The sequence below is a fragment of the Emiliania huxleyi genome, assembly GCF_000372725.1.
Source record: "Emiliania huxleyi CCMP1516 unplaced genomic scaffold EMIHUscaffold_60, whole genome shotgun sequence".
Classification (NCBI taxonomy): Eukaryota; Haptophyta; order Isochrysidales; family Noelaerhabdaceae; genus Emiliania; species Emiliania huxleyi.
The window spans coordinates 514,589-538,959 of NW_005197506.1; the positions used below are offsets into that span (position 1 = coordinate 514,589).

General features: G+C 66.0%; 9 protein-coding genes across 9 annotated transcripts; 4 read left to right on the forward strand and 5 right to left on the reverse strand.

Annotated features, from left to right (window-relative positions):
* Window positions 1-1,130, reverse strand: EMIHUDRAFT_104572 (hypothetical protein; the record flags this gene model as incomplete). The annotated part of the gene is made up of 2 exons (XM_005764277.1): window positions 1-404; window positions 458-1,130. The coding sequence occupies 2 exons, from the start codon at window positions 1,128-1,130 to the stop codon at window positions 1-3; spliced, it is 1,077 nt and encodes a 358-aa protein (XP_005764334.1).
* A 3,666-nt stretch (window positions 1,131-4,796) lies between these two features.
* On the forward strand, window positions 4,797-6,239 carry EMIHUDRAFT_104573 (hypothetical protein; the record flags this gene model as incomplete). The annotated part of the gene is made up of 3 exons (XM_005764278.1): window positions 4,797-5,252; window positions 5,288-5,700; window positions 5,822-6,239. 3 exons carry the CDS (start codon window positions 4,797-4,799, stop codon window positions 6,237-6,239), a joined length of 1,287 nt encoding a protein of 428 aa, XP_005764335.1.
* Window positions 6,240-7,472: 1,233 nt separating this feature from the next.
* Window positions 7,473-9,471, reverse strand: EMIHUDRAFT_214285 (transcriptional regulator, Sir2 family; the record flags this gene model as incomplete). Its single annotated transcript, XM_005764279.1, has 5 exons — window positions 7,473-7,628; window positions 7,707-8,062; window positions 8,123-8,217; window positions 8,294-9,045; window positions 9,421-9,471. The coding sequence occupies 5 exons, from the start codon at window positions 9,469-9,471 to the stop codon at window positions 7,473-7,475; spliced, it is 1,410 nt and encodes a 469-aa protein (XP_005764336.1).
* Window positions 9,472-10,073: 602 nt separating this feature from the next.
* EMIHUDRAFT_214286 (hypothetical protein) lies at window positions 10,074-10,938 on the forward strand (the record flags this gene model as incomplete). Its single annotated transcript, XM_005764280.1, has 3 exons — window positions 10,074-10,194; window positions 10,291-10,375; window positions 10,773-10,938. The coding sequence occupies 3 exons, from the start codon at window positions 10,074-10,076 to the stop codon at window positions 10,936-10,938; spliced, it is 372 nt and encodes a 123-aa protein (XP_005764337.1).
* Window positions 10,939-13,325: 2,387 nt separating this feature from the next.
* EMIHUDRAFT_104575 (hypothetical protein) lies at window positions 13,326-15,053 on the forward strand (the record flags this gene model as incomplete). Its single annotated transcript, XM_005764281.1, has 1 exon — window positions 13,326-15,053. One exon carries the CDS (start codon window positions 13,326-13,328, stop codon window positions 15,051-15,053), a length of 1,728 nt encoding a protein of 575 aa, XP_005764338.1.
* Window positions 15,054-15,402: 349 nt separating this feature from the next.
* EMIHUDRAFT_214289 (hypothetical protein) lies at window positions 15,403-17,072 on the forward strand (the record flags this gene model as incomplete). The annotated part of the gene is made up of 2 exons (XM_005764282.1): window positions 15,403-15,651; window positions 15,726-17,072. The coding sequence occupies 2 exons, from the start codon at window positions 15,403-15,405 to the stop codon at window positions 17,070-17,072; spliced, it is 1,596 nt and encodes a 531-aa protein (XP_005764339.1).
* Window positions 17,073-17,170: 98 nt separating this feature from the next.
* Window positions 17,171-18,860, reverse strand: EMIHUDRAFT_214290 (hypothetical protein; the record flags this gene model as incomplete). The annotated part of the gene is made up of 5 exons (XM_005764283.1): window positions 17,171-17,215; window positions 17,289-17,315; window positions 17,607-17,742; window positions 17,813-18,016; window positions 18,118-18,860. 5 exons carry the CDS (start codon window positions 18,858-18,860, stop codon window positions 17,171-17,173), a joined length of 1,155 nt encoding a protein of 384 aa, XP_005764340.1.
* Window positions 18,861-19,020: 160 nt separating this feature from the next.
* Window positions 19,021-19,838, reverse strand: EMIHUDRAFT_357672 (hypothetical protein). The gene has a single exon (XM_005764284.1). The coding sequence runs from the start codon at window positions 19,529-19,531 to the stop codon at window positions 19,070-19,072; it is 462 nt and encodes a 153-aa protein (XP_005764341.1). The 5' UTR covers window positions 19,532-19,838; the 3' UTR covers window positions 19,021-19,069.
* A 3,148-nt stretch (window positions 19,839-22,986) lies between these two features.
* Window positions 22,987-23,703, reverse strand: EMIHUDRAFT_104578 (ankyrin 3; the record flags this gene model as incomplete). The annotated part of the gene is made up of 1 exon (XM_005764285.1): window positions 22,987-23,703. One exon carries the CDS (start codon window positions 23,701-23,703, stop codon window positions 22,987-22,989), a length of 717 nt encoding a protein of 238 aa, XP_005764342.1.
* Window positions 23,704-24,371: the final 668 nt, after the last annotated feature.

The following is a 24,371-nucleotide window of genomic DNA, read 5'->3' on the forward strand; positions in this document are numbered from 1 at the left end:
TCACAGCTCCTTCTTGTCCGCCTTGCCTCCCCCGGCGCCGGGCGGACTCGCCGCCAGCCGCTGCAGCTCCTCGAAGAAGCGCGTCGCCTCGGCCGCCTCGACAAAGCCAGAGCGGTCCGCGTCCATCGTGGCGAAAAAGTCGTCGTCGCCGCCCGCCCCCGCCGCCTTGTTCGCCGCGTTGGCCTCTTGGATCAACGAGGCCATCTCCTCGCGCGACAGCCTGCCGTCGCCATCCTTGTCGAGCGAGCGCATGATTGCACTCGGCTCCATCGCGCCGCCGCCGCCGCCTCCGCCGCCGCCGGTGCTTCTGCTCGCCGCGCCGCCGCCTCCCGCCGCGCCGCCGCCGCCCGCCATCATCCGCTCAAAATAGCCGCTCGCCTCGCCCCGGTCGACTCGGCCGTCGCCTACACGCGGTTCTCCACACACGTCTCCGCTCTCCGCCGTAAGCTCTCCACACAGGCTATGGCGGCTATGCCGTCCGCGTCGATGGAGGCGAAGAAGTCCGCCGGCACGGCCTCGCCCTGCGCCTTGGCTGCCGCGTTGGTCTTCTCAATGAGGCCCGCCATCTCCTCCCGAGAGAGCGAGCCGTCCGAGTCGCGGTCGAGGGACGCGAAGAGCATGTCCGCCATCCCGCCCGACGAGGACGGCGCCTTCTTCTGCGGCGGGTGCAGCGCCTCCCACCTTTCCAGCAGGCCCGCCTCCTCAGCGAGGCTCAGCAGGGCCTCCTTGCTCGCGCCGGCCGGGTAGGCCACCGAGAACTCGTCGAGCATCGCGCGAAGCTGCCCGCTCGTCTTGAGGCGCAGCCGCCGCTGCGCCTCGCTGCTCGCCTTGGCGGGCGCCGCCGTGGCAGGCGCCGCCTTGGCCTTGGCAGCCGGAGCATCGGCCTCGAGAGGCGTGCCGTCCCAGGCGAACCGCTCGACGCCGGCCGGCTTCTCGCTCTGTGCAAACTCGAAGACCGCCTTCCTCAGCGCCTCGAGCCGGCCCTCGCCCTGCATCACACCGTGATCAATGCCGACCCGGTGTGCGATGCCCTCGAGCTGAGCCTCGGTCTGGCCCATGATCGCCTCGCGCAGCGGGTCGGCGGCGGCGCCCATCAGGAGCAGCAGGAGGAGAGCGAGCGGCGAGCTCATCGTTGATGTGCCCTACAAGCTGTTTTCGTCTTCACGCGCCTTGATCTTGACGCGCGAATGTCATGGGTAGACGCCCCACATCGCCCTTATGATGCGCGGCATGCACACGGCGCTGGTACACTGATGCATCGTAGCTCGGTCTACTTGAAATCCTGTGAAGTTGGATTTTGCCGAACCCCTCGCGCCCCGGTTGAATCGTGTAGACCGCGACTCTCGAGGCGAAGACCGTGCGGGTTATCTCTGGCAACCCCATCTCGACACTGGACAACCGGTCGCTTCGCCAGCAGATGACGTCCACCCATGACAATTCGGGCCTGATGGTGCGCAGCATGGGCGGCCGCGGCCCGCCCCTGCAGAGGGAGAAGACTCTGGACATGGATGGGAACCCCTATGATATCATGGTCGTCAGCGCGGGCGGAGTGCATGCCGACACGATCCTGCGGGTCAGGTACCGACCTCGCATCGATAGGAGAAATTCGAAGCTGGTGAGCTCGAATGGCACGTACGGCAAAACGTGGAATGATCAGTCCGGGCCGCCGACTGCTGAGGATCAGCAGGACTTCCTCCACTGGATCGAGAGCGGTATGAGCGTCGGGCATCTCGGCGGCTCCAGTCCGCTCCCTACCGACGCTCCGCCTCAGCCAGCAGCGCGAAGCTCGAGCCGGCTCTCTGACAAGTTCGGCCACGTGCAGGGCGTCTGCCGCTGCCAGCGCCCTCTCATCCACACTGGACAGGCGAGGGCATCGGCGAGGGCATCGCCGAAGTCCCGACGTGTTCACGCAATTTTGAACCCATTCTCGTGTGAACAGGATGAGAGCATCTTCAAGGCGTACCAAAAGTCGTCCTACCAGTGGGTTGTGCATGGCATCCTCGGCCTGCGAGAGAAGACCGATGGCCCCGGCGAGATGGTGTCTGGCTTGCGTTCAGGGTAGTGAAGAATAAATCAGTAACCAGCCGCCGGTCTGCTAATCATAGATAGAGGCCGTCAAGTGTGACATTTAAGTCCACACACATAAACAACTGGTATTGCTAAAAATCTCTCTCACACATATATACGACATACACACACACAATGCAACTCTCACGACACACGGGGATCGGGTGGAGCGGCGGCGGCGGCGGCGGCAGTGGCACGCGCGGGCGGACGGACTTGGACGAGGCGGAGCAGCGACCGCCTGGGCGGCCGCTGCTCTGTCTGCCAGAGCGCGCCGTCTGCGCAGCTCGAGCAGCCCGCAGTCCGCACAAGAGGAGGAGAGTGGAGAGCGGCAAAAGTAGCATAGCATGTTTGCATGTATCGGCATTCTTGGCGATGGTCTCAAAGACCGGCTGACGGGATGAACGCACTGCGTCCGGCGCGGCCAGCGCGCGACCCAGCACAGGAGTGAGAGCCACATGGCTCGCACCGCGGCTCTGTGGCGTCACGGTGGAGTCCGCATTGCCCGCGATCACTCCGCATTTGATGCCGCCGGCTGTCGACCGCCGCACCGCACCACAGTCATACTGGACTACTGCCGTGCAGGCTGCCGCCAGTCTGCGCCGCCGTAGCTGCTGCTGTGGCTACAGAAGACTCGGCGCATGAGCGTTCGACGTCCACGGGCGCCGGCAGGGTGGTTTCCATGCTCCGTGGCGGCGGTGGAGTCAAAATCCAGGTCAATCCGCCTCAGATACGACACCGAGGAAAATGTGGGCACGTCTGCAGCTACGACCTACGTGCAGGCATAGACTGGTTCCACAATAGATTTAGCCCTCCGGCCACGTCATGGGGCCATTCGAAGTGCCGCGGCCGGCTAGCTCGTGACGGCCCGAGTCCGAGGGTTGCAGCCGTGAGGCTCGGGCCCTGGGTGCAGTCTGAGGCCCCACGCCTGTCGCTCGGGCGCGGAGGCGAGCCACGAGCGCATTCGGTACCCAGGTCACGCATCTTTCCACGCCCTCATTCGAGCGACATCGCGGACACAACACTGCCTCACGCCCTTACTCTATTGCTGCTAGGCTACTCAAGCGAGACCTGGTGGCAATCCCGTCTGGCCAGCTCATCACGCCGCTTCGCGCAGGTATCGCGCCAGGCCCTGCCACCGCTCGCCGCCTCGCCGGCACGCTCGCGCTCTCCACAGATCCAATGCGCGCGAATACTCCGACCGGCGCGCACACCCACTCCGCCGCCGCCGCTCATGCGACCGCAACGCCGCGCCGCGACGTGCGCACCGCACGCAACCGCACGCAGCGACGCTTACCCGTCGGCCGTGGCACGCCGGCTCATGCATATCACATTGGTCATATTGTGCCGCAGGCGTTTGGGATTTGGCTCTCCCATGCGCCATGGCGCTCGGCGACGGGCGCATGCTCGGCGGCGAGCAGGCGGCGAGCTGCATGGAGTACGGCGTGGTGTCGGCGTCGACCATGGCGTGCCACGCCGCAAGACACACGCTGTGCGTCGCCTCAAAACCTCGCAGGTTGTCTGACAGCTAGCCCCGCCAGAATCACGCAGAATATTTTTACTAATACACGCAGGGTGAAACACGCACGCAGACACGCAGAGGCACGCCGTGCGGAGTCGAGTCTCGGCTCTTTGTCCGTTCGTACTTAAGTACAAATACCTTCTCCAAATTATATGTCGTCACCGTAGCCCCCGCCGTGGCCGTGCCAGCACACTGACGTTGTGTCCCGCGGGTGCTGACACCTCTCTGCGAGGAAGCGATACTCTCCCAGCGTGCCAACGTGGCACGTTGAATGCTGGACACATCGAGCCTGCAACGGCACTGCCGCGTACACCGATCGGCACCGCCCTCGAAATAGGAGAGCCTAACCAGGAACGCCAAACGCCTGCGGCACAATGGCCAATGCGTGAGCCAGCGAGACGGCCGACGGGTAAGCGGCGCTGCGTGCGGTGCGCACGTCGCGGCGCGGCGTTGCGGTCGCGTGAGCGGCGGGCGCGGGCGTTGGTCTGCGTGCGTGAGTTCGCGCGGCTGTGTGTCTCTCCGGAGAGCGGAGCGCGAGCGTGCCGGCGAGGCGGCGAGCGGTGGCAGGGCCTGGCGCGATACCTGCGCGAAGCGGCGTGTTGAGCTGGCCAGACGGGATTGCCACCAGGTCTCGCTTGAGTAGCCTAGCAGCAATAGAGTAAGGGCGTGAGGCAGTGTTGTGTCCGCGATGTCGCTCGAATGAGGGCGTGGAAAGATGCGTGACCTGGGTACCGAATGCGCTCGTGGCTCGCCTCCGCGCCCGAGCGACAGGCGTGGGGCCTCAGACTGCACCCAGGGCCCGAGCCTCACGGCTGCAATCCTCGGACTCGGGCCGTCACGAGCTAGCCGGCCGCGGCACTTCGAATGGCCCCATGACGTGGCCGGAGGGCTAAACCAATGTGGAACCAGTCTATGTTTTACGGCTCATCTGCGGTGCTTTCGGTGGTCTCCGCATTGCGCGGCCGCCGAGCAACTTGGCGATGGAATGAGTTGATGGGACCTTCAACCATGCGAGGGCTGGGCGTCCTCGACACGGTGGCAGCAAAGCCGGTGCCGAGGCGCGGTGCGCAGAGGCGTGAGCGCGCGTCAAAACGAAGGAAATTTATGCCGAAAACAGCCTGTAAAGCGAAAAAACCCACTCAGGTCTCTCATGACACCACACTCGAAAAACCACGAAAGGAAAAAGAAAACAAACTCGCGCCGGCATTGGATGCTCCACACGGTCGACCTCGCCACCGCAGAGGCGCACGGCGCCCGCTGCCTCGACGGCTCGCCGCCGTGGTTCTATTACGACCGGCCGCGCTCGCCGGGCGGCTCAGGCTCGAATAACGCGTCATGGCTGGTGATGCTGGACGGCGGCGCGTGGTGCTACTCGCTGGACGAGTGCGCTGCCCGCGCCACCAACGGGCTCGGCTCTTCGCTCCAGGCAAAGCAGCGCAGCTGGGTCTACTCCGGGCTGCTGGATCCATCGCCGGCCCACAACCCCGCCTTTGCCTCCTTCCACCGGGTGCTCCTTGGGTACTGCGACGGCGGCTCCTTCGCCGGCAACCGCGAGGCGGCGCTGCACGACAGCAGCGGTCGCCCCGTGTGGTTCAGAGGTCGGCGCAACCTCGACGCGCAGCTCGAGGCGCTGCGCGGCCTCAGCCTCGCGCCGACGCCGTCTGCAGTACCTCTGCAGACCTTCTCGGAGCCTTCCCGTAGGCGCTGCGCGGCCTCGGCCTCGCGGATGGGGCGGAGCTGCTCCTGGCCGGCGGATCGGCGGGCGGCCTCGGCGCGCTCTTCTCGGCGGAGCGGGTTCGCGCGCGGTTGCCTCAACTCTCCCGCTTCAAGCTGCTCCTGCTGTCGGCCTTCTTCCTCCACCGGCAGCCCGAGCCGCTGCCGCGCGCCGCCGCATGCCGCCGCACCTTCGACCCGGCCGCCTCCTCCGCGGCGTGCACGCCGTGGCCTGACAAGATGAGGGCCCTGTACGAGCTCATGCACGCCTCGGGCGCACCCGGCTGCGAGCGAGCGCTGCCGGCCACTGAGCGGTGGCGCTGCATCTTTGCGAACGAGAGCGGCGCGCGGCTCGACGGCGGCGTGCCGCTCTTTCTCGTCAACTCGGCGCACGACTCGTGGTGCCGCTTGCTAGACGGACACTTCCTCGACACCTCCTCGACACCTCCTCGACTCTTGCTGTCCCACCGCCCGTAGGATCACTCCCTCGCACCACTCCGTCGCCCCGCCCTCGCCTCGCAGGCAGACGGCGAACGTCTGGCGGACGTACCCGCGCTGCCGCTGGTCTCGCTGCGCCGCCGCCGACGTCGCGCGAGACGTGCGCACCTCCAACCGGATGATTCGCTCCTTCCTCGCCGACCTGCACGCAGCGGGACTCCTGCGCAGGCCGGGCGGCGGCGCCTTCATCTCGTCGTGCAACGAGCACGTCGCCTCGCTCAGCGCCGCAGACTACGGGTCCACGCTCGTGGGTGGCACCGCGATGGCGAGCGCCATCGCGCGCTGGTGGCACGCGCCGGCCGACGCGCCGCCCGAGCAGCACACGTACCTGCCGTGCGAGCTCGACCCCGCTTCGCGCGCGCCGCACTACGAGTGCAACCCCACTTGCAGCACGAAGCGCAGGCGCCGCCTAAGACAGGAGTGTCCCGGCTGGCCGTGCTGACGCGCCGAGGTTTCAGTGTTATTGTGTGCCGGCGCGCAACCGGCGACCGCGGGCCGGGGGCCCCTGTGGGGTGGCTGGTAAAATTCAAAAAAATGTCGCGCATATACAGACAGACTTTCCTTTTCAGATTCTACAGACAATGGTTGGGTAGTAGGGCTAGAGGGTCGCTCTACACTTAGCCTCTGCAGCGAGCGAGCGCTCAACTTAGCCCCCGCACGGAGCCGGGCTCAGACTTAGACCCTCATGGTCGGGGGCCATGAACTTAGACGACATAAGGCCAACTCCGGGTAAAACCCGGGTATACCTGGTTGAATCAGCTTTCAGGTTTACCCGAAAAATACCTGGACGCGTCCCGACCAACGTTTGCCGCGCACGACGCCATATCGCCTTCTCCCAGGGCCAGTGCGCTACTTGCGGCGCGCAACGCCTGCTCAAGTACGCGCAACGACCAACGTACCATATGCTGCCGCTATGCGTGCCTTAAGGCGGCTGCGGCGAAGCGGCGGGCGCGGCATGCCGATGGCAGTGCGGACGATGCGGTTGCGATGTGTTCTGCTTCAAGATCGTGGCGGTGCTTGGCATGCACTTCTGCGATCCCAATCAGCTCATCGCAACGAAGCAGCGCAACAAGCTGGCTGCTGCCAACAAGGCCCTATGCTACCTCACGCGCGGATCGTTCAATACAAAGAGGACCAGCATACACAGAGGCTTCTCTGACACGCGTCTGTTTGAGCTTGAGGCTATTTGTGAGAACTGTTTGGCTAGAAGTCGCCGAACATTGCGCTCAGGAGGCAGCAACGAGAACCGGAAGAGGAGGATGCTGAGGCGGCGATTGCTGAGCATGAGGAGGATCGATCGCCCGCCGCAGGCGAAGAAAATTTGGGGGCTGTGCCGATGTTGATCACGGGGCGTTGATCACGGTGGGAGCCTTGGCCCCAGGCCGTGCCACGGCCGACTTAGCCGATGTAAGAGGCTCCCGCTGATCTTAGACCGCGCAAGCACTCCAGCGTGGCTAGCCACACTTAGACCCATTAGGCCTCCAGGCTCAGAACTTAGACTACTACCCAACCAGTCTACAGACAGGATACACGAGACCCCGGCGCCGCGGGAGCCTCTCATCAAGACCATGCTCAAGACACACACGCGTCACGCGCCATCCAGAGACCAGACGGCCAACGCCAGAGGCGAGAGGGCTACCCCCGCCCCACATGCCACGATGCCACATGCCGCTTTTCACCACGGCTCCTCCTCCGCCTCGCACGTCGCGCGAGTCGGGTCCCACACGTTTTGCCTACACCACCATCGCGCGCTCGCCTCCTCCTCGTCAAGCGCAACGCCCGCGGGCAGCCTCCGCCACTTGCCGCACGCGTCGCAAGCCACCCACGTCGTCTCGTTCCGCGCGGACGCCCTCTCGCGGCCGCGCTTCTTGCCGCGCGCTCGCCGCCCGCGCGCGCCGCCCGCCGCAACCCCGCCCGTCAGCAGCTCGCTCCACTCGCTTCCGAGCCCCTCGAGCGCCGCCGCCTCGGCATGGGGAGGGATCCACCCCTCGTACCAGTCCGCCGCCTTGGCGGCGAGCGGCGACGCGACCAGCGCGGCCAGCTTGGGCAGAGTCACCTGCGGGCACGGCACTACCGCGTGTGGCGTGTGGCGGCGGGGTGCGGACCGCTGTGCCTGCGGCGGCGCCTCGCAGCAGCCGACGATGTGATGCATCGGCGGGGCGTGCTGCCTTGCACCGCCGAGCTCGCCGCCCGCCTCGTGGGCCTGCGTCGCCGACTCGGGCACAATGTTGAAGGAGAAGCTCGGCAGCGACCGCTCGGCCGCTCCTACGGGGGCAGACGCCGTGGATTAGTCGTGGACGTGTCCCAGGACCGCTCGGTTGCGACTCGGCTGGCGGCGAGGAGCGCCGAGGAGCGCATGCTCCGTCACCCCGACGGCGAAGGAGGTGCCGACGAAGACAAGCGCCTGTCCACCGCTGCCGCTGTGAGGAGGAAGCGCTGCTATCGGGCGCAAGCGGAGGGAGGCGCTCGCGAGGGCGGGCAGGCGCCTTTGCGCACTCGAGCCAGCGGCGCGCCTTGCGGTACTGGTAAAAGGAGTGCGACTCGTACTCCTCGTCGAAGAGCAGCGCCTGCGGCAGCGCCGGCGCGCCGCAGGCAGGGCAGGTTGGCAGCGCACCCAGCACCGTTCGCGTCGCCTTGGGGTCGCATGGGGCCGCCTGCCGCTCCACCGCACACGTCGCTCGGACGCCGCCGCCCGCCGGCCGGAGCCGCAGGTGAACCACCACGCGTGCCCGAAGCGCGGGGTCGGGTGTTACATCGGGACCCTTCGCATCCGCCTCCCACTCGGCTGTGGCGGTCGCGAGGTCTAACTGCGCCGGGCCGATGCTCTCGGCGGCCGCGTATCGGCAGCCGGGCGAGACGCACTTGAGCAGCCCGGCGCGGCCGTGGACCTCGACCAGCCGCTCCGAGGGCAGGCCGGCCCTCTGATGCAGCCCATCGATGTTCTGCGTGATGACGTGCACGTTGGTCTGGCGGCACGCGGCAACCTCCGCAACCGCGAAGTGTCCGGCGGACGGCTCGTAGGTCCGCTCGCTCGTTGAACCAGGCTCAGCGACCACGTGTGCTGGGATCCAAAAATTGTCATACCAGCCGCGAGGGTCGGCGAGAAAGGCGGCGCGTGTGCCCCACTCCAGGACCCACTTGGCCCACACGCCCTCCGCGCCTCGGAACGTCGGAATGCCGCTCGGCGCAGACAAACCCGAGCCAGTGACAAACACGACTGGGTCGCCGCGCCGGATGATCCTCGCGAGCTGCAGCAGCGAGGACGGCGCAGAGCCGGTGGATGAGTCGCCGGACGGCGCAGAGCTGGTTGATGGGACAGGCGCAGAGCTGGTTGATGGGACAGGCGGCATGTCGGTTGGGGGAGGGGCGCTGTCTGCTGTTGCCGCAGCGGCTGGCTAGAACCGGCTGGATACACGGGGGACAGCCACCCGTCGGCACCGCGTCAAACAGGTCAGCTGTAGAGGGGGTGTTGTGCAAAAGAGAATCTTGGCCAAAAGAGAATCTGTCCAAAAGAGAATTTTCACGGAGTTGGGGCCGCTCGGCGCCGCCCGCCTCCTCCACAACTAGAGGTCGAACCGACCGCATCGCCTCGGCAAGGTTCATCGGACGGTGTGATTCCCCACGGTGTCGTCAAGCGAGAGCGCGGTAGCCGCAAGTGGTGATGGCGTCGACATCGGTGGCCTGCCCACACCGCCCTGGTACGGCCGCACTTGTGCCGCCCTCATGCAGGAGCGCCGCCACCGACGCCTCGACGACGCGGCAAGCTTCTTCTCTGTTGCTGCAAGTGTTGCCGCAAGCTCTTCTATCAGCGTGCGCCGACTCAAGGGCCGCTAGCTTCTGCTCGAGAATAGCGACCCTCTCCTCGGCATTGGTAGTTGAGCTTGAGGGGCAGCAGCTAGGAGGCGCCGGCGAGAGGGGCGAGAGCGGCGGCGACGGGGGCGAGACGAAGTTGCGGTGGCGATGATGTCGCCGCCGATGACGACGGTGCCGTTTTTGTATACTGTGCGCGTCCCCGCGGTTGTCGTTGGAGACACCAATGCCGATATGCGGAAAAGATGGCGTCCGTGTCAACCCACAAGAGCCCTCAGAGGGTGAGCTGGCGAGAGCATTGTAAGAAACGCCCCCCCGACCACCGTCTCGCCTGGCTCTCCGCCTTCGTCATGAAGCCCAGCGCCGAAGCGGCAACCAAGGCCTGATGCGACGGCATCGGTCCCCGTCGCGACAGAGTAGCGGCCAGAAGCAGACGTGCCCCACCGCCACTCGCAAAGGTGACGCCATGCCGGATGCTGAGGTCTCAAAGCCTAGCCGCGGTGGCAAAGTGGCCATCCATCGAGCATCGTGGGTCTCGGCAGATCGGCGGGGCGCGGGGGCCATGCTCGTCGGCGCGCAGGGGGGTGGTCAGATTGCCTCTTTGACACGCGCTTTAGATTACCGCAGCTGTGAATAAATAGTATCTGCAAGAGACACCAGCACCCCCTCGTTCAATGGGACAGGCGGCGGATCGTGCGCGCTGGACACGCGGGCTGGGCACAAAAGCACAAACACCCCGGGCCCGACCGAAAATCGCACGACGGCTGGGTTCACGCAACCTCCGAGTTAGCTAAAAAAAGCGCATAGGCGGTTGAACTCCGCAAAGTCTCTTTTTCACCCGTTTCGCACTGGCCCCGGCCCGGGGGGGCCGTAGGCTGTCCGCGACGTGTGACAGTGACTCCAACGTCGTCGGGTAGCCTGACGCACCGCCCGGTGTCACCACTCCTCCCGTTTCAGCTCTCTAGAGCTTCGCCACGACAGCACGCCGACGGCAAGCTCTGAGGTCCGTCTGGTGGGCATGCTGTGTTACAGCCGCCCCGCGCATGAAGCTCGCACCATGACTCACTTCTAAGCCCTCTCATCCCGACCTGGCGGCGTGTGTGAAGGATGCGCGGCCGAGCCGCTGGCTGGCACTGCCTGAACGTCCGAGATGGCCGCAGCACAGGCCAGACGTCGCGCCGCTGGCCAAACCAAGCCGGTTTGCGGTCGAGCCGGTCGAGCTGATTGGGCCGGCGAAGAGTTTCGGATCGGAGCACACCAACCTGGCCGACGCGGAGCGGCCAAAGTCAAAATCGGAGGTGCGAGCGAGTCGAAAAATCGAGAAAAAATAGAATTTTGATCTTGTGATCTCTGCCACGGTTCCCATGCCCCAAACTTGTCCCCAACACGGGGGCATGCACTCCGCAGCCTCAAACCCCGCTGTCACTAGGGGTCGAGGCTAGAGAAAACCAACCCTTAGGTATGTTGTTCTCTCGTCTCGTCTCTGTCTCTGTCTCTGTCTCTGTCTCTGTCTCTGTCTATGTCTCTCTCTCTCTCTCTCTCTCTCTCTCTCTCTCTCTCTCTCTCTCTCTCTCCTCTCGGCTATCCGGAGGACGTGCAAGAGCCCACAAGGTGCCCGCGAACGCGACGCTGGTCTTCGAGGTCGAGCTGATGCCTGATCGGCCTGGAACGGGAAGAAGCCCAAGTGCAAGATTGCAAGAACGAAGAAGGACACAACTCGCGACGGCGACAACGCGACAAGGTGGGGGCGCGCGAGCCCGGCAGCCAGGCGGCGCAGGCTAAGAAGCCGATGCGGCCGAAGCCGCCAGAGCCGGAGCCCGGGGCCGGCGGGCGGCGGCGGCATGGGCAGCTCACGGCCGCCCATATGAAACGGCGGACCGTGTTTCATGTCATGTGGCGATTAGTAACCGCGCATGCTCTGTCACACACGCTGCACGCTCAGCCGTTGCGTCTCCATGGATTGCCAGGCGGCGGTCCGTTTGCCTGGGTGGCATGCATGTTCTTGCCGCAGCAACCCTCGCGTCCCTCCGCGTAGGAGCGTTTGCGAGACGCGGCCACCATGTCGCGGACGGCGTCGGCGCTGCTGTATGTCATCCCGTCGCCGTCATATTCACCCGTAGCCTCCCCGCGCGAGAGCGGCTCGGACTCGCACAGCGTCGCTGCCACTTGTCGCAGGCCGACGGCGGAGTGTGCGTGCGTCGGCACCACCAGTGGGTACGCCGGTTCACAGAGCAGCCAGACCACGAAGGAGATGAGGTTCCTCGCCATTTCCGAGGAACTCGGCCTGCGGCGCTTTTCTCGCGCGGCACAAGCACGCACACACCGTCGCCGGGGCCAAACGCCGAGCACAACGCGTGGAAGTTTTGTTTTTTTTCCAGTCCTTTTGTGTGGACTCTGCTGACAGGGTTAGTGCACCACTAACCGTTGCTTTTATGCGGCAGGATTTTGCTTTATGCGGCAGCATTCACCGTGACTCTTGCCGTGGATGGTTAGTGACCGCGGTTGCTTACGCAATACTACGCCATGAGCTGAGCTTCACCAGAGAGAGAGAGAGATTTGTTTGTTTTGTTCTTCACCAGCCGTTGAAGAAATGTGGGCTCTGTGATTTGCATTTGTTTGGGCTCGGCAGCTTGTCGACTACCGGCCGGAGCCGGAGTCGGAACCGTATTCGAGATGGTCTTCGAGGGTGTCGAATATGTCATTCGCCTCGCTAGTAGAGCCGGTGCCGCATGACTCCAGCCGTTTCTCTTCCTTCCCTTGCCTTCTCTTGCCGTCCGTTCTCTGTGCGCATTCCACTGCATGCGCGATGCGGCATCACAAGCGTCTTCTGCCGGGCGCGCATCGCTGAACTCGTACCTGGTAGGCCATCGCTTTGCTGAAAGATCAGGCGCCTGAATGGCGACAGTGAGCGTCTCCTACTTATGGATTGCGCTCGAGGTACGAGGAGCGCAAGAGCGCGCCGCAGGCGAAGCGATTTTTTGGCGGCAGGGCTGTTCCAATTTATCTTGATTCTTGTGACTTGTGATCACGCGCGAGCCTGTGAATAGGCCCTTGAGGCCTCAACCCCCAACTAAAGGGTTGACGGGGGGTCTCAACCGAGACCGTCAACCAGATGGTTGAGGGGGGGGCTCAAGCCTCAACCCCTCAATCGAACCCCTCAACTAAGGTCTACGCCCTTCCCCAACCACCCCGACCTAGGTTTGAGTAGAATTCTTAAAATACAAGCCTCTCTCACAGCACACTGGCACGACAAGGGCGCGGACTGGCGGTTTGAGGGATCCCTATCTAGATACCATACCGGGTAGAATCCAAATCGTAGCGCCACAAAGTGCCTCGGGGACAGGTGGCGTTTATTTTTGCTTGGCCGGCCCTCATGCCGGGGTAGGTAGGGTAGGTCTGGGCCCTCCCGTCGGGTTTTTCCCTCTCTTCAAGCTGGAATTTTCAGAAAAAGAAATTTTCCGCGGAAATCACGATGTCAACCCTCCCCAAATGGGTGATCTGATGCTTGTAGGGCTTGAGAGTGGCCTCCCATGTCACAAGAAGGACTGTGGATGCAGGAGAGTACCACCAACCATCACTCTAGTTGGTATAGTACCCCACCTTCACCCATCGAGTGATTTCTTTTTTAGTTTCCCATAAGTAGGGTAGGTAGGTAGGTAGGTAGGTAGGTAGGTAGGGGCACCGCAGGGGCCGGCCAGGGTTTTTGCAGAATTTCAGCATGAGGGCCGCCCAAGCAAAAAAAACGCCACCTCCCGGGGAACAGCTTCTCTCCCTGCTCCTCCCGCTCGTGGAGTCGTTCGCACGCGCTCGGCCGCCGAACGTTCTCATCCTCCTCGCGGACGACCTCGGCGTCGGCGACCTCGAGGCGTACTCAGCCTCCGCCTTGGTGCCGACGCCGGCCATCTCGGCGCTGTCCGCAGCGGGCGTCCGCTTCACAGACGCGCACGCGCACCCAATCTGCTCGCCGAGCCGCTACTCCCTCCTCTCTGGCAACTACGTCTTTCGGGGCCGCCGGCCCTCGTCCTCGTGGGACCTCTCGGGAGGCTCGCAGCTCCTGCCTGGCCAGCGGACCATTGCGGAGTCGTTCCGCGCGGCAGGTTACGCGACCCTGCTGCTCGGCAAGGCGGGCATCGGAGGGGAGGTCGCCGCGCTACCCGATGAGCTGCGCCGCTCGACCGAGGACGACAGGGTCGACTGGCTGCTAAGACGAGGGCGGAGGCTTGCCGACGGCCCGGCGCAGTGGGGCTTTGACGAGTCGCTCTCGATGGTCTCGGGGATCCAATCGCCGCCGTACGCGTGGTTCAATGGCAGCGTGGCGTCGCTTCCTCGCGGGAGCCGCTGCTGGGGCACGGCGACCCACGCGACGCGCACCGGCGACTGGGTGTCGGGCAAGTTTGCGGGCACCGGGCTGCGCCACCGCCGGTACACGCCGTGCGGTGCAGGGGACGGGCACGACGGCGCGGCGGACTGGGAGGGGCACATGGCCGACGCCCACGTCGCGCAAGCTGCGCTCGGCTTTTTCGACCGGCGCCGCCGCGCACGCGGGCCGCAGCCGCCCTTCTTTGCCCTGGTCGCCACCGCGGCGGTGCACGCGCCCTTCACGCCGCCCGACCGGTTCCGGGACGCAGACATCCGCACATGGGTCGCCACCAGCGAGGTGGCGGCGCCGCGCCGGCTGCACGTCCCCCACTCGTCCATGGTGGCGGAGTTGGACGCGGTGGTCGGGGCGCTGATGGCGGCGCTCCGCTCCGCAGGCGAGCTCAACGAGACGATTGTGGTCTTTGCGAGCGACAACGGCGGACTCAGCTGCGCGACCAAGCAGCACGGATCGTGGAGGCCCTCGCCCGAGACACCCGCGCCGCCGTTTGAGGACGTCTCGCCCGAGCGGTCCGGGCTGCAGTCGCCGCTCTGCGGCGCCAATTCTAGCGCCCACCTGCGGGGGCACAAGGGAGACCTCTACGAGGGAGGCCACCGGGTGCCGCTGCTGGTGGCGTGGCCGGCGGGCGGTGTGCCCGCCGGGGGGGAGTGCGGCGACCTGGTCGGGCTCACCGACCTCTACGCCACCCTGCTCGACCTGGCCGGCCTTGCGCCGCCCGCTCCCGGCCAGGCAGCGGACAGCGTCAGCTTCAAGCGCCGCCTGCTCCGACCCCGCGACGGCCACCCGGCCCGGTCCGACCTGCTCGTGCCGTCGCCGCCGAGCTGGGCGCTGCGGTGGTCGCGCTGGAAGCTGATCAGCCTCGCGCACGGCAGCCAACGCGCCACCGAGCTCTTCGACCTCGAGGCGGACCCGGGCGAGACGACCAACCTGCTGCCGCCCCACAACGTGAGCGGGCAGCCGCCACGCGCGTCCGGCGAGGCCGCCTCGCGCCACGAGGCGACGGCCGCACGCATGGCCCAGCGCGCGGACCAGATTCTGGGGCGCGGCGTTTCATGGGCGTTTCTTTAAAATTCTTTTCGTTTTCGTTTTATGTATGGTTCGCACTTGTGCAAGATTGGGCGTCTCTTCTGCCAGTCCCTTTGTGCTTTGATGGGAGGCCCCGCAGGGTGGGGCTGGGGGCCACCTCGAACCCCTAGCCAGGGATTCGAGCGGAGGGTGCCCCGGATTCATCTATCCGTCGGGCCCCGGTACATTCATTAGAACTGATCACTTTGCGCAGCAGCCGTCCCTTTCGCCGACTGGACGGCAGTGCGCTGCGCTGTCGCTCTGTCGAGCACGCTCTCGTGCTTCGTTTTGTGACACGGGAGTAGAGTAGTCGAGAGGCAGCCCTCCGCTCGACGAGACGACCGGCGCCGCGATGCCGGACCTCGCCGTCGCCGAGCTCAGCATTCCGGCCGAGCAGAGCCCCGATCCCGCAAAGCCATTGGTGATGCCCGTCGACTCAGCAGTGGTAGCCTCTACCCGGCGCTTCATTCCGTGGTCGGCGGTGGGCAATCCGGCCTTCCTCAATCTTCCCCCTCCTCCTCCAGGGATGCAACCGTCGTGGGTCAGATTCCGCAGGGCCGCCATCAGTGGCCTTCTCCCGTTCGGTGAGCCCGATCCCGCTGTGGCCAGCTACTTTGACAGACTCAGCCTCTTGCGGCTGGCCGTCCTGGCCACGCGACCCTGCTGCTCGGCAAGGCGGGCATCGGAGGGGAGGTCGCCGCGCTACCCGATGAGCTGCGCCGCTCGACCGAGGACGACAGGGTCGACTGGCTGCTAAGACGAGGGCGGAGGCTTGCCGACGGCCCGGCGCAGTGGGGCTTTGACGAGTCGCTCTCGATGGTCTCGGGGATCCAATCGCCGCCGTACGCGTGGTTCAATGGCAGCGTGGCGTCGCTTCCTCGCGGGAGCCGCTGCTGGGGCACGGCGACCCACGCGACGCGCACCGGCGACTGGGTGTCGGGCAAGTTTGCGGGCACCGGGCTGCGCCACCGCCGGTACACGCCGTGCGGTGCAGGGGACGGGCACGACGGCGCGGCGGACTGGGAGGGGCACATGGCCGACGCCCACCTCTCGCAAGCTGCGCTCGGCTTTTTCGACCGGCGCCGCCGCGCACGCGGGCCGCAGCCGCCCTTCTTTGCCCTGGTCGCCACCGCGGCGGTGCACGCGCCCTTCACGCCGCCCGACCGGTTCCGGGACGCAGACATCCGCACATGGGTCGCCACCAGCGAGGTGGCGGCGCCGCGCCGGCTGCACGTCCCCCACTCGTCCATGGTGGCGGAGTTGGACGCGGTGGTCGGGGCGCTGATGGCGGCGCTCCGCTCCGCAGGCGAGCTCAACGAGACGATTGTGGTCTTTGCGAGCGACAACGGCGGACTCAGCTGCGCGACCAAGCAGCACGGATCGTGGAGGCCCTCGCCCGAGACACCCGCGCCGCCGTTTGAGGACGTCTCGCCCGAGCGGTCCGGGCTGCAGTCGCCGCTCTGCGGCGCCAATTCTAGCGCCCACCTGCGGGGGCACAAGGGAGACCTCTACGAGGGAGGCCACCGGGTGCCGCTGCTGGTAGCGTGGCCGGCGGGCGGTGTGCCCGCCGGGGGGGAGTGCGGCGACCTGGTCGGGCTCACCGACCTCTACGCCACCCTGCTCGACCTGGCCGGCCTTGCGCCGCCCGCTCCCGGCCAGGCAGCGGACAGCGTCAGCTTCAAGCGCCGCCTGCTCCGACCCCGCGACGGCCACCCGGCCCGGTCCGACCTGCTCGTGCCGTCGCCGCCGAGCTGGGCGCTGCGGTGGTCGCGCTGGAAGCTGATCAGCCTCGCGCACGGCAGCCAACGCGCCACCGAGCTCTTCGACCTCGAGGCGGACCCGGGCGAGACGACCAACCTGCTGCCGCCCCACAACGTGAGCGGGCAGCCGCCACGCGCGTCCGGCGAGGCCGCCTCGCGCCACGAGGCGACGGCCGCACGCATGGCCCAGCGCGCGGACCAGATTCTGACCAGCGGCGAGCTCGGAGGGCGAAAGCGGATGCAAGCATTGCGAACGATGTGAGACGGGAGACGCGTGGCCTCGGCGCGCCCCGGCACATATATTTTGGGGGGGTGTTTTCTTTCGCTTTCACTTTTCGGATGCGCCCGGCGGAGCGCCTGTCAGCGGCTGTACGCGGCCCGGCCTGTGTAGAGCCCCAGCCGACTCTGCGCGGATCGCCGCCGCGCGCCGCGTCGCGATCACCTCTCGCTCCGCGGCGGGCGGCGCCGCCGCACACACCGCGGCGGCCGGCTCTTTTCGTGGCTCCTGGGAGCTGGGTAACCTTATCCTCCCACATTGTCATGTCGAATACGACACCGACCAACAACCCCCCCCCCCCCCCCTCCCCCTCTCGCCCCTCTCTCCTCGCCTCCAACACGCACCTCATCACACCGTGCTCGCGGCTAGGCTCGGGCCTGCCTGCTCCTGCCGTCCCGACCCCCCCGCCGCCCCCGCCCCCGGCGGCTCCTCCCCCGGCGACCCCTCGCCCTCCGCCGCCCCGCCGCCGCTCTCCTTGCCGCGCGGCGAGCGGATGCCCAGCTTGCGCGGGTGCAGCACGCCCCAGCTCGCCTGCTGCATGTCGGCGTACGTGTCCTTTGGCACCAGCGCCTCGTACAGCGTGAGCGAGAGCGAGGTGGGCGCGTTGCGCGGCGCCGGCGAGCCGGAGGCGTAGTCGCTCGCCGAGAAGACGCACCTATGACGAGAAGGGGTGTCGACTGGAGTGGGAATGGCTCAACGAGCAGTCCTCGGCGGAAAGGACGCACGGGTGGACGAGCGAGGCGACAAGCATCTCGAGGCAGAGCAGCCCGCCCTTGGACATGCGCACCTCGTCGACGCTCCACCAGTGACCTCGGCCGGGCGGGTCGTGAGACATGGACATGTCTGGCTCCCTGTTCAGCCAGGCGGAGAGCAGGTCGAGCGCCATGCTCTGCCAAAACGTCAAAAAGACGACCGCCTTGGCAGACACACTCGGGCTTAGGGCGCGGTCCGGGCCCGTCGGGGCGTGGGTGTGAGTCGGTTTTGGAGAGGGAGAGTCTCTTCTTCAGCGGGCGCCTTGACGCAGAGAAACTTGCCCAGCGGGCGGAAGGGCGCGAGCTCGGCGCGGACGGCGCGGTAGAACATGATGAGCGAGTACATCGCCCAGCCCTGCGACAGCGTGTTGAGGAGCGCGAGCAGCGGCGTGAGCGAGAGGTGCTGCCCCGCCTTGAGCCGGCCGAGCCAGTAGCCAGAGGCGGAGAGGAGGGCGAGCGCGCAGGTGAGGGCGGTGGTGCAGAGCCGCAGCACCACGTACTGCAGCGCGCCGCGCTTGCAGACCGAGAGGTACTGCCGCCCCATCTGCCACTGCGGCAGGCAGTGGTTCAGCGGCCAAAAGTGCGGCACCGGCTCCTTTGCGCGCAGCAGCACGACAATGGGGCCGTCGCCGCCGAGCGCATACGTGAGGTACAGCACGAACTGGTAGATGACGAACGCCTCGTAGCACTCGCGTGCCGCGTCCGCGATCACTGAGCCGCGCTTCATGACCGCGAGCCAGCAGTCGAGCGCGTACACCGGCGCCATCATCACGATGCGCACCACGCAGAGCTGCAGCTTTGGCTGGTTCCACTCTCTCACGTGCGCCGCGATCAGCAGCAGCGTGCACGGGAGGCAGCCGAGCGTCGAGATCGAGGCCACCCACGCGATGAACGACAGCGGCCTGTCGGCGTCGTCCTGGTAAACCGAGCAAGCGACAAGAATCACGCCGACGACGATGACCACATAGGCGGCCCACGCGCTCGACAGCTCCGCGGTGCACAGCTGCGAGGCGAAGGCCATGCCGCCGGCCGCGCTTCGGCCCGCGAACCAGTGAGATAAGAAAACGCACGCAACGTGCGCGTGGGTGAATGTGGATTTCGGCGGTCGGCAGAGAGATCTAGCCAACACGCAACACGTGTGTTTCTCACGCCGCGCGTGCGCTCTCGCCCGCCGGCGGCATGAGGTGGGAGAGATTTTTAGCAATACCAAACAAATCTAACACTCACACGTCATTTGGGGCCTGGAGCTGGTACACGCCGTCCCCGTCCGCGTCGACGATGTTCGCGAACCGCCCCTCGCCCAGCCTCTTCACGACGCCAACGCTGCGCAGCTTGGCGATGTCCTATTCCGCAAGCCGAGGCGCGGCCGTGAGGAGGCTGGCGCTCGCCACGCCCCGCCGCTCGCAGCCGCGTGCTCTCCTCCCTCGCCAATGCGACCGCCTCCCGGTCGATCTCTGCGTACCCTTTCCCGCCGCCCGCCGTCTCGGCCAGCACGGACCGGACCGGGTCCCCGCCGAGCGGCATGAGTAGCGTCCCGAGCAGGACCGGGTGCTGCCTCAGCGCAGCGTTGAGGGCCGAGACGAGGCCGCCGATCCGGGTGGTCGTGCCCTCCTCCACGTTGTGCAGCGCGAGGTGGCGGCTGCCGAAGCAGAGGATCGGCCCCAGCTGCTGCACGACCGACTCGAACGCCATCCGCAGAGGCTCCTACTCACCCGGGAGGAGCGGCAGCAGCTGTGTGTGTGCGCGCGTGTGCGTGTGTGCGTGTGTGCGCGTGTGCGCGTGTGCGTGTGTGCGTGTGGGGGGGAGGGAGGGAGAGGGAGAGAGGTGGAGAGAGAAAGAGAGAGAGGGGAAGAGCGAGGAAGTCGAGAGATCCGCATGCGGCTCCTCGAGGAGCGCGGCGCTGACGCCGTCCACAGACGGCGCGATGGGGCCGTCGATGGCGAACTTGCCGTCGCACTCGTTGATGGCGGCGACCTCGATGTGCTTTAGGTCGAGGTGCACGTCCACCTGTGCCTCGCGGCTGTGCGAGTCAGAGCCGCCCGGCGGTGCGCCCGAGGTCGAGGGCGCGCGGACCAGGCCGATGAGCGATACGGTCACGCTGCCCCAGCCCACCGTCACCGTGGTAAACAGGCTCTCCTGATGGACGCGGAAGCGGACCTTCACCGCCGTGTCGATCCGGGTGAGGAGCACCTCGAGGTTGTCGTTGCCGCGCGCCGCGCGCTCGTAGAGCTGGGTCGCCGGGTCCTGCCGAGGAGGGGCAGCAGCAGTTGTGTGTGTGCGTGCGTGAGAGAGAGCCGTGTGCCGTGTGCCATGTGCTGTGTGCCAACGCCGTGTGCCATGTGCAGTGCCGTGAGCCAGCGCCGTGTCGGGTGCGTCTGCATGGCGGGCTCCTGCTCGCGCAACCACTCCATGTCGTTGCGGCAGAGGCCGAGGTGGATGGTCGTCGGGTTCACGTACTCGACCGACGCATGGGTGAGCTCGATGCGCTGGCCCGGCATGCCCAGCAGGTCGACGTGCGACCCCTTTGGCAGAAGCTGGTCCACGCTCATCGGGAACTCAGCCAGATTCACGGCGCCCTTCACCACTGACGTAACTAGGCCAGCGATGCCACTCACCACCCAGTCCCGCTCGCACTCCGAGCACATGGCCACGATCGGCGCGTCGGCCTGAGCCGCGTCAAACTCTGGTGCGACCTCTGCCGCCCACGTCCCGTCCGCGAGCGAGGCTGCCTGCGCCTGCACGGCCTCTTCGATACTTGAGATTACGCTTGGCTGCACTGGCACGAGCGGCGGCGGCGGAGGAGGCGCAGACGGAACCCTGTCCAACCGATCCCAGAAGGCACGCTCCAAGACGAGCGAAGGAGCAGCAGCGAGAGCAACGGTGGCAAAGGCCACGACCGAAATCAGCGCGGTCGCGGCGAGCCTGCACCGCCACCGGGCGTGAGCAGGGACCGCCGATATCATCGCCGCAATCCGCTCCGCCGCTTTGCTTGCCTCCGGAAATAAAAGGATCTCGATAAGATAGACGTGGATCCCAGTCCTTCGGGCGGCGAGCGGCTTTGCGCCGCGCCCGTGCTCCCGCACAGGCGGGCGTGCACGAGGGGGTGGTGACCTTGCCGGAGCGGCCCGAGGGCATTGGCGACGACAGAATAATGTCCATCGCGTCGCACTCCACTCCGACGCCGCTGAATGATGCGCTGCCTCGTGAACTCGTCCGTCTCGCGTTGCAGCAACTGCATCGTGCGTGTCCCTTCGCGCCAGCACCTCACGTGTGCACATCGTGGCGAGACTTTTACGGCGAGAAGGACTTCTGGCTGCAGCTGTGCTCGCAGTGGCCGTCGAGCCTGAATGAAGCTGCCACGCCCGTCAGAGTTCAGCGTAGCCCACGCGCGCGGCCTCTATCTCGCCTATGCACGTGGCCTCGATGGTCGCTACGATCGCGAGTCGCCTCCCACGCCGCTCGGCGATCTGTTTGGCAACGTGACGGATCTCAATGACCCTCCGTGGCCGGCTGCGCCATTCCCGGACGACCTGATGCTAGTCGTGGAGGCCGAGACTCTCCTCGTGCAGTGCGAGGATAACCCGCCGCACCGCCTCGTCTCCAGCATCCGTCGGACCATCGCTGAAGTGCAGCCGCTCGACGCTACGAAGGTGCCGCAAGACCGTCGCAACCACGACGGCGACTACTGCTTCGAACTTCCCATGGACGTTACCCCGCTGTGGGAACCCATCACGCAGATCGAGCCGTCCGCCAGGGGCAGCTCGCGGGCAGGAAATGTTCTCGTTGATCAGAGGATGGGCTTGCTGCACAGCTCGACGGCGACGACGCTCATGGCGCTTTTTCATAAGACGTCGCGTCGCATCTGCTTCATCATCCGCCCGCGTCAGCCCGCTTACGTCGAAGGTACCGTGGGGGAGTCCGGCGGCATCGAGGATGGCTATGCCTTCAGCCACCATGGCAACGGCCAACCCGCGATGTTCGATCCATGGGGGCGCGCCAAAGAGCGCCTCAGGCAGTTCATCCGGGGCCTCGGTCTGCCGGAAGAGCAGGGCGGCGATGGGGGCAATGCACCGCCGCTGGAGGTGTCGTTCCACCTGCACAAGTCCATCATGTCGCTCGAGTTCAAGGCATCGGTCGCGATGCCGCGCTCGGCGTGGATGGGACTCTTCGCGAAAGCGTCTTGGGAGGGTATGTGAGCGCATCGTTTTCGAGTGTCACAGGGAGTGACCGGTGCACATGACAAGCGATCCCACGACAGCGTCTGTGCGGACACAAACACTTTTCTCCCAGTAAGCTAAAAGTACATTACAAGCACACACAATGATCCGTGCCTGAAGGGTGGAGGGCACATGGCTGTTTCTTATTTCAAGGCGTGCTCGCTCACGGTGTATATGCCATCCTCAGCCCTGCCTGTCCTGGACGAGCTGCGCAAGGCGTCCTCTCACGTCAACGCTCTTGTGGCGGCTCTTGCCGCCGACCTCGCGCGGAAACAGAGCGAGCTCGACGCGGCGACCACCGCCCTCGAACAGCGAGCCGCCGAACTGGATGCACGCGAGCGGATGCTTAACGCGCGCGAGGCGGCGTCGAACGGCGGCGGGCAGCGAGGCGGACCCCGCGCGCCTGCCGCGCCGCCCGCGCCGTCCAACCAGCCGGCGCGAGGGGCGCAGGGTGTCAACCACCCGGTTGGCATCACGGACCTGCAGCTTCTGGCGAGCGCGACCGCGGCGGCGCTGCACGTGCACGCGGCGCGGTGAGTCTTACCAGCGGACAGCGTGTATGGCCTTCAAGCGCGGGCTGCGCATGGCACACACACACCGCTCCGCCACGCAGGGGTTACACACTCACAGCGGGGGCGACAGTCTCGAGGCGACAGTGTGTTGTGTATAGCCGTCGGCGCCTTCTCTCTCCATGGTCCAAAACAAAGCTCGGCGCTGGCGCTCCCATTGTACGTATGTTGTTTGCTCGGTGGCAGCGCGCGGGCACACTCGGGAGCGCTCTCTCGCCGCACACGAGAGGGCCAGTCGACGGCCTCTCTCATGCCTCTCTTACGCCGTCTAGCTCTCCTCGAGGTCTAGCTCTCCCTCTCTCTCGACCCCGTACGCCGTACGTCGCCCGCGGCGGCCGGCTGGGCCCGCCGCGCCTCTCGGTCACAACTCATCTCGCACAATCTCACCAGCTGTGCGCGCGCCGCCGCCGCCGCCGCCCTCGGCCATTGCGGCTCTGCGACGCCTCTCTCGCTCGGCCGCCACCGCGCGCCGGAGGGTCGCCATCATCCGGGCGTCGCCGCCCTCCTCCACCAGGCTCAGGGGCGTGGCACCGCTCTCGTCGGCCGCGTGCAGGCTGGCGCCTCGACTGAGGAGCGCCAGGAAGGCGTCGGCCCGCCCACCCGCCGCCGCCCAGTGCAGAGGCGTCGCGCGGCCACCCGCCTCTGCGCCGATGGCGGCGCCGGCGCCGTGAAGCAGCTCGATGAGCGCGACGTGCCCGTGCTGCGCAGCCATGTGCAGTGCCGTGTAGCCGGCGCCCGACGCGGCGTCGACAGCTGCGCCCGACTCCAGCAGCGCCCGCGCCGCTTCCAGTCGGCCCGCCGCCGCCGCGAGGTGCAGCGGGGTCTCTCCCACGTCATCCCGCGAGCTCGCTGGCGCGCCGGCCGCCAGAAGCCTCCGCACAGCATCCGTGTGGCCGAGGCCGGCGGCGAGGTGCAGCGCAGTGTACTCGTCGCCGTCGGGCGCGGCGAGGTCTGCAGCGTGCAGGATGGCACGGTCGAGGGCATCGAGGTTGCCCGCCTCGGCGGCGCTGTGCAGCGGAGACCGGGCTCGAGCCGAAGCGGCGAGCAGCGGCAGGAGCACGACGCGCGGGATCGGCATATATACTGGCATCCACATACGATTTTTTTTCAGTGTATGTAGCTCTTACGTACATTCCCGTAGGAGACTCTGCTGACAGGGTTTGCGATGAGGAGCGACCCGAAGGGTTTGAGGTTTTTTCAACTTTTGATTTTTTTTGCGAACTGCTAACCTTGAGAGAGTTGTTTGGTATTGCGACCTGAAACGGTCCGTCGACAAATTCGAAACGCCCGCCGAATTCGAAACGTGCGCCGCTCCCGCCGATCTCCCGCTAACGGACCTTACCCGCCGTAACCTCTCTTTAAGATTGCTAAAAATCTCAAAAAGTATTGCTAAAAATCTCTCTCTCTCTCTCTCTCTAACCTTAAGAAGGAGAAGAGCAAAACCACAAGTCAAGGGGAAGACGGAGGGTTTGCGCGAGGGCTTAAAATGGAGGTGGCGAACAAAAAGTTTACGTTCCCACGTTGGGGCTCGAACCCAAGACTAGCAGATTAAGGGTCTGTCACTCTACCAACTGAGTTACGCGGGATGAACGTGTGTTGATGTTGGAGCCCGCCGGGCGGTTCCTCATATTATTTGAAAAAAAAAATACTCGTGGTGGGGGATGGGGATGGGGAGGGTGGGGATGGTGAGGGGTGGGGATGAGGGGCGGGGATGGTGATGAGGCCTAAGACCTCACTAAACGCGAA